The sequence below is a fragment of the Muscardinus avellanarius genome, assembly GCF_963383645.1.
Source record: "Muscardinus avellanarius genome assembly, chromosome: 11".
NCBI lineage: Eukaryota > Metazoa > Chordata > Mammalia > Rodentia > Gliridae > Muscardinus > Muscardinus avellanarius.
This window is the reverse complement of record NC_137797.1, coordinates 20,999,282-21,007,022: the sequence shown is the minus strand read 5'-3', so window position 1 is coordinate 21,007,022 and position 7,741 is coordinate 20,999,282. Positions and strand designations below refer to the sequence as shown.

At 52.8% G+C, this 7,741-nt stretch overlaps 1 protein-coding gene across 1 annotated transcript in view; it reads left to right on the top strand.

The window, feature by feature from the left end:
• Window positions 1-3,984: 3,984 nt before the first annotated feature.
• DRAM1 (DNA damage regulated autophagy modulator 1) overlaps window positions 3,985-7,741 on the top strand; it is a gene marked incomplete at both ends in the record, with an annotated part of 50,846 nt that continues 47,089 nt past the window's right edge. Inside the window, one exon of the mRNA XM_080705309.1 lies at window positions 3,985-4,115. Within this exon, the coding sequence (XP_080561435.1) occupies window positions 3,985-4,115 (131 nt within the window). The remainder of the gene's footprint in view (window positions 4,116-7,741) is intronic.

The window sequence follows — 7,741 nt, the reverse complement described above, 5'->3', positions numbered from 1 at the left end:
CTATCTGTATTGCCTAAGCAAATTAAGTAATAAAAGATGATCAGGTGAATTCCCTAGGATATCATAATTCCTCTGGCTAAGGGAGAATGCTGTTTTATTTTAAATCTAGTGAATAGTAGAGTAGGAAAGAAGAACAGGGAAGGGAAGGGATAGGAAAGGAGACGAGGGAATAGAGTGGTTTTTCAGAACACAGACATCTGGTTAGAGAGCGGGGCGTGGTGCACCACGCTTGTAATCCCAGCACTCGGGAGGCTGAGACAGGAGGATCATAGGTTTGCAGATAGCCTCAGCTACTTAGTGAGGCCCTTTGCAACTCAGTGAGAGCCTATTTCAAAATAAAGAACAAAAAATAGGGCAGGGGGTGTAGCTCAGAGGTAGAATGCCCCTGGGTTCCATCCCCACTACCGCAAAAAAAAAAAAAAAAAAAAAAAAAAAAAAGAGAAGAGAAAAGAAAAGAAGAGAAAAGAAAAGAAACCTGGTTAGCGGGGCGTGGTGGTGCACGCTTGTAATCCCTGTGCTTGGGAGGTGGAGACAGGAGGATCGTGCAGGTTCGAAGCCAGCCGTGCTGGCTTAAGAGACCCTGTTTCCAAATAAAAATAGGTCTGGGAGTGTAGCCTGGAAGTAGAAGGGCTTCCAGGAACCCCAGTACCACCAAAAAAAAAAAAAAAAAAAAAAAAAAAAGAAAGAAAGAAGGAAAGAAAGAAACCTGGTTAGAGATGTATAATGAACACCATGGATAAAAGCTTTTGTTTTTTTGTTTGTTCGTTTGTTTTCTGTACTGGGGATGGAACCCAGGGGCATTCTGCCTCTAACCTATACCTCCAGCCCTATTTTTCTTTTTTTTTTTTTTTTTGGTGGTACTGGGGTTCCTGGAAGCCCTTCTACCTCCGGGCTACACTCCCAGACCTATTTTATACTTTTTTACATTTGGAAACAGGGTCTCTTAGGCTGGCTTTGAACCTGCGCATCCTCCTGTCTCTGCCTCCCAAGCGTGGGGATTACAAGTGTGTGTCACCACGCCCGGCTCATTCTTTATTTTAAAACAGGGTCTCACTAAGTTGCAGAGGACCTCAGAGGAGGTGAGGCTGGCTGTGAATCTATGATCCTCCTGTCTCAGCCTCTCAAATCTTGGGATTACAAGTGTGTGCCACCACACCCTGCACCCTGGCCCTTTTTTAAGATTTTGAAACAGGATCTTGCATAATGGCTAAGGGTCTTGTTAAATTTCTGAGGCTAGAAGCCAGGCGTGGTAGCACATGTAATCCCAGCATTTGGGAGGCTGAGACTGGAGGATCACGGTTGCAGGCAGCCTCAGCTACTTAGGCCCTCCGTAACTTAGTGAGACCCTGTTTTAAAAAGTAAAGACTAAGCCGGGCGTGGTGGCGCACGCTTGTAATCCCCGCGCTTGGTTTGAAGCCAGCCTCAGCTACTTAGTGATGCTCTCAGCAACTGTGAGACCCTGTTTCCAAAAAATAAGATATAAAATAGGTCTGGGAGTATATAGCCTGGAGGTAGAAAGCCTCTGAGTTCCACCCCCAGTACCACAAAAAAAAAAAAAAAAAGTAAAGAATAAAAATAGGGCGGGGGGGGGGGGCTGTAGCTCGGAGGTCAAATGCCCCTGAGTTCCATCCCAGACTCTCAAAAAAAAAGTAAATAAAATAAATAAATAAAATATAATTCAGGCTTTGAAACTGTGACCCTTCTGTCTAAGCTTCCCAAATACTGAGATTGCAAACAAGCACCACTGCAGCCAGTTTAAAAGTCCTTAATTTAAAACTTCTGCTTAGACAGGAGTGGTGGCCTATAATTCCTAGAACTTGGGAGGCTGAGACAGGAGGATCACAGGTTCAAGACCAGTCTCAGCAATTTATTTTTTTTTTGAAGATTTAAAGAAGTTTATTAAAAGATAGAAACACAGAGGATAGGAACAGCTCCATACTAGACTGGCATGGAGGGGTGACTCAAATGAGTACACCCCAGTCTCAGCAATTTAAAGAAATCCTCGGCAACCTAGTGAGACTGTTTCAATATAAAAATGGCTGGTAGACCAGAGATAGAATCCCCAGGGCCACAAAAAGAAAGCTGCTGCTTTACCCATTGTGGCGGACACTCCGCCCTCCACAGCCCCATGATCTCCCGAAAAACGAAAAAAAATATACTTCCCTCGCTATCCTCATCCAGCCTCCAAATAAATAAAAACTCCAAGCCCAGGTTCTGGCAGGGCTCTGCTCCCCCCCCCCCCAGGTCCCTGCCTCACAGGGACTCACGTGCTTTCTGAATTCCAGAGAAATGCGGACTTTGAGTCTACCCATGTCCTCCCCCGTTTCCATGGCCTGGAAAGCTAGTCTTGCTTTTCTTTGCCTGGTTAATAATTATTTCCTTCTGAAAATTCTGATGTCATTTGTCAGTAAAATTCCCCTATTCCTTCATCTGAGTCCTAGGCCCTGGCCCCCATTCCTGTGCAAGTCTTGTTAAACTACTCCCCGTGGTGTAAGAAGCAAACCCAGGGGCGCTCCACCACCAGCTACATTCCATGCCCTTCTGATTATGTATTCGTTTGTTTATATATGTATTTATTATGTGTGGGCGTACTGGGGGTTGAACCCAGGGGCATTCTATCTCCAGATACACCCCTAACCCTATTTTATTTTTATTTTTGTTTCACTAGGTTGCTGAGGCTGTCCTCGAATCCGTGATCCTCCTGTCTCTAGCCTCTCAAGTACTGGGATGACAGGCATGGGCCACTGCATCTGGCTGATTTTTTAATTTCGAGATAAGGTCTACTTAAATTGCCCCGCCTGGCCTCAAATTTACTCTCCTCAGGCTTCAGCCTCCCAAGTAGCTGGAATTACAGGCAAGCGCCAGCAAGCTCAACCCTGTTCTCAGGAATGACGGATCAGTCTCCTGGTCTTGATGGTGTTATTTAACCTTTGTAGATAATTCCCTAGCTGCGACACGGAACCCTAGAGTGTTTATGCGGCTCAAATGAATGCACGTTGGGTCACCCAGGACCTACACGCGGGTCTCCGAATTTTTTTTTTCTTTTCTTTTCGGGTCTGGAGATGAAACCCAGGGACATTTGACCTCTGAGTTACACCCCCTGCCCACTTTTTTATTTTGAAGCGGGGCCTCACAGAGTTGCAGAGGGCCTCACGAAGTAGCTGAGGCTGTCCACAAACCGCGATCCTCCGGTCTCAGCCTCCCAAATGCTGGGATTACAAGGGTGCGCCACCAGCCCGGCTCAGAACTCTTAACTGATATCTCAAAAACCACTGTGCTAATAGCAAAAAGTGTATCAAGACACTTTACTCATCTCAGATTGCGGCTCCAAATCTGGACCGACCCAGATCAGATCCGCAGGAGGAGGAGAGGAGAGAGCTCACATCGCTCTGGCTGTCGAGGGGCGGAGAGCAGGGTCCCGTCCCTGCCCCCTGCTCCTCCGCGGCCTCGGTTTTCAGGTGCACAGCACCCAGGTGGGGGTCACATCCGTGCCGCGTGGCCTGGGTGGATCCCGTCGCCGGGCACCTCTGCGCGGCCCCTCCCAGCATCCCCGAGCGCGCGGAGGGCGCGGGCATCCCCACGCCGGGGCCACCCTGGCCGGGGAGACGCGGTGTCCGCGGGACCTCGCGGGGGGGCGCGCCCCGGGGCCGGGCCGCCCCGCGGGGAGGAGGGGCCCGCGGAGCCGGGCGCCGGCGGAGAGGTGGGGGGACCTCCCCGCGCGCCCCGTCCAGGATCCAAACCAAAAGCGAAAGGAAGCGGCGGGGCGGGAGGTCGCCGCGCGCCTCCGCGGCCTCGGGCCTCGGCTTTGTGACTTCACAGGTTTCGCAACAAGCCGGGGCCGCCGCGCCCCACCCACCCGCCCCGGCCCGCAGCCTCGCCGCCCGCCAGCTCCGCGTGCTCCCCCGCTCCCGCCGCGCCCGGCCGTCCCCGCCGCCGCCTCCAGGCAGCCCGGAGCAGCCCGCGCCCCGCGGGCCCGGCGGCGCGATGCTCTGCTTCCTGCGGGGCATGGCCTTCGTCCCCTTCCTCCTGGTGACCTGGTCGTCCGCCGCCTTCATCATCTCCTACGTGGTCGCCGTGCTCTCCGGGCACGTCAACCCTTTCCTCCCCTACATCAGGTGAGGGGCAGGGGGGCGCCGGGGAGCCCGGGGCCAGGGAGGGACCCCGGGGAGCCTCCGATGGGGAGGGAAGGCGTCCAGCCCCGACCCTGCCGGACGGGAGATGGGCAGCCGTGACCCTGCGAGGACGTCCCTCTGACAGCCCCAGGGCCCGGAGAGCTGTCGGGGGTGCGGCGGGACCAGCTCCGCCTTTACCCTGAGCACTGAACCCAGAGCCCTCAGGAGGGGTCAGGGCCTTCTGAGCACCTTCGGACTGGGTATGGGACAGAATCCTGGGAAGACACTTTTCGATAAGACTAAAACAAGGGTAGGTCCGTGAGAGATTCCTCTTTATTCTACCGTGCAGATCCAGATGTGCGCCAGGCAGCGCACACTTTTCACTTCTGCTCCCCAGCATCTCTTAGGGGCTGTCTGGGCTCATTCTCCTTCCATGCAGTAAGATGGAGACTTAAGCAAACGATGAAATATCAGTGTGATGTTGGTGTCAGTCAGCGCTAGTGATGGGAGTAGCAGAGTTCACACTCAGGTCTGTCCCGTGCTCAAAGCCACTGGATTCTGCCCGCAGATCCAGGGAGTCCTGCTTAAGGCCCCCTGGCGGGAGCTGCCCAAGACACCTCTGGTCACCGGGGCACCCAAGTCAGAGCCCTCAAGTTGTCAGCTGCCAGTTGATATTTTACCAGTTCATTCTTGGCTTCCACCTTTCCCGAGGGTCACTTAACCAGTCAAGGGACCTTTCTTATGTCCTGGTCCATTTCATCTGGCTTCCAGCTCTGTGCGTTGCTCATGGTAGCTGGCTTTTCTTCTTTTTCTTCCTCCCTCCTTCTCTCTTTCTTTTTATTTTGTATTGGGGATTGAACCAGGGACATTTTACCTCCGGGCTACACCCACCCCCAACTTTTTTTTTTTTTTTTTAGTGGTACTGGGGATGGAACCTAGGGGCATTCTACCTTGGAGCTACAACCCCAGCCCTATATTTTATTTTTTATTTTGAAACAGGGTCTCACTTGACTTTCGAAGGGCCTAAGTAGCTGAGGCTGTCCTCAAACCGTGATCCTCCTGTCTCAGCCTCCCAAATGCTGGAATTACAAGTGCACGCCACCAAGCCTGGCTCCCTTGTTATGTTTTATATTGAAACAGGTTTTCAGTAAATTGCTGAGGCTATCCTCCAACCTATGATCCTCTTTTCTCAGCCTCCCAAGCACTGGTAGCCCCACTGGCAGCGGGCATCTCTCTCCCCTCTCCCCTCTCCCCCTCCCTCTCCCCTCTTCTCTCTCCTCTCTCCTCTCTCCTCTCTCCTCTCTCTCCTCTCCCCTCTCCCCTTTTCCCCTCTTCCCCTCTCCCCTCTCCCCTCTTCCCCTCTCCTCTCTCCCCTCTCCACTCTTCTCTCCTCCTCCTCCTCCTCCTCCTCCTCCTCCTCCTCCTCCTCCTCCTCCTCCTCCTCCTCCTCCTCCTCCTCCTCCTCCTCCTCCTCCTCTTCTTCTTCTTCTTCTTCTTCTTCTTCTTCTTCTTCTTCTTCTTCTTCTTCTTCTTCTTCTTCTTCTTCTTCTTCTCTCTCTCTCCCCGGAACTGGAAATTGAAGCCAAGGACATTCTACCTCCAACCTAACCCCCAACCCTATTTTTATTCTTTATTTTAAAACAAGGTTTCACTAAGTTGCAGAGGGCTTCACTAAGGAGCCGAGGCTGGCCATGAACCTGCAATCCTCTTATCTCAGCCTCCCAACTACTGAGATTATTAGCATGCGCCATCATGCCTGGCCTAGCAGGCATCTCTTCTTATGCTTTAGAAGGATCCATCCTGTCTAAGTGGAGTGATCCCTCTGGATCCTCATTGGTTAGTGAAGGAACAGTAAGGTTGGTGATATCCAAGGTTTATTACCACTTTGAGATAGAGACTGTGGGCCTCTCCTATTCGTCTGGTGAGCAATGTTCTGTATTTTTTGTGGGCAGGAAGGGGAGAGGGAGGCAAGAGGGGACGAGAGTCCTAAAGATGCAAGGAAGTTAGCAATAGGCAGCAGAGTGTGCAGCAGCGAATCTCTAGTGGTGGAGGTAGCTTTGCTCTGGCAATACGGAGTTTTCTATACCTGGAGGAGACTCCCAGCTGGTCCTGTGGCCTGGAAGAAATCTGGGCTGGGTATTCCAACACATTTCAAATGCCACCATCTCCCTTCTTTCCTTTGTGAAACAGGATAGATCCTCTTTGATTTGTGAAAAAATGAAGCGCTGTTCTTCTGTAATCTTTTTGACTGAGAAAACAATAGCTGTTTTGCTGAATCTGAAGGTCAGGGGCAGATAAGAAGGGATACACGCTGGCCGTCAAGGTTTGAGTGTTTGCAGAGATGTGTATTGTAGGTGTGATTAACATCACCCACGGTGAACTTGCTCATTTTTTTTAAATTTATTTTTATTGGTGCATTCTAATCATACATCACATTGGAATATAAGACTTGAGAGGATATACAAGCACACATCATCCACTTAGCCCTCATCCAGTCCCCATCCCATTCCCTCCCCCTCCCTCGATCCCATGCTTGTTTGGTGATTAACTTAGATACATATGTTTATGTACCTCCTGCTTTTTAAAGAGGCTCCATCCTCCCCTATTCCATACCCTCTGATTGGTCACCTTAATTGCTTCACTATAAGGCCCTTTCTATAGCTCGACCACTTCCTGTTGCCCGTTTCCTCCTAGTTATTGCTGATTAGGGGAAGCATCTGGTTTTAATTTTCTGCGATATTTCTCTGTACATGCCATGTTGCAAATACCGATCCCACTCTTGACGGCCCCAATTGTGGCCTGGCTACCCAGTGGACTGATCAGACCTTGCTGGCTCAAGCAGCAGCCTTGCCTGATGGGAGGCCCCGGTTCTGGCCTCGCTGGCCCCGACACTGGCCTAACTCCTCAGCTGGCTCTGATCCCAGCCTCGGAAGCCCCAGCACTGGCCTTGCCTCACGGCAGGCTCCGATGTTAGCCGATGGTCCCGGCATCGGCCTAATCCCTCAGCAGGCTCCGATCCTGGCCTTGGAGGCTCCAGCACCGGCCTTGCCTCGCATTAGGCTCCAATCCCAGCCTCACTGGCTTCAGTAACCGGCCTAACCCCTCGACAGGCTCCGATCCCGGCCTCGGAGGCCTCAGTAATGGCCTTGCCTCACAGAAGGCTCCGATCCCAGCCTCAGAGGCCCCAGCATCGGCCTTGCCTCACGGCAGGCTCCGATCCCAGCCTCGCTGGCCCCGGCACCGGCCTAACCCCTCGGCAGGCTCCGATCCCGGCCTCGCTGGCTCCAGCACCGGCCTAACCCTTCGGCAGGCTCCAATCCTGGCCTCAGAGGCCTCAATAGCGGCTTTGCCTCACGGAAGGCTCCGATGCTGGCCAGTGGCCCCGGCACCGGCCTAACCCCTCAGCAGGCTCTGATTCCGGCCTCGGAGGCCCCAGCATCTGCCTTGCCTCGTGGCAGGCTCCGATCCCAGCCTCGCTGGCCCCAACACTGGCCTAACCCCTCGGCAGGCTCCGATCCCAGCCTTGGAGGCCTCAATAACGGCCTTGCCTCACGGAAGGCTCCGATGCCGGCCGTTGGCCCCAGCACCGGCCTAACCCCTCGGCAGGCTCCGATCCTGGCCTCAGAGGC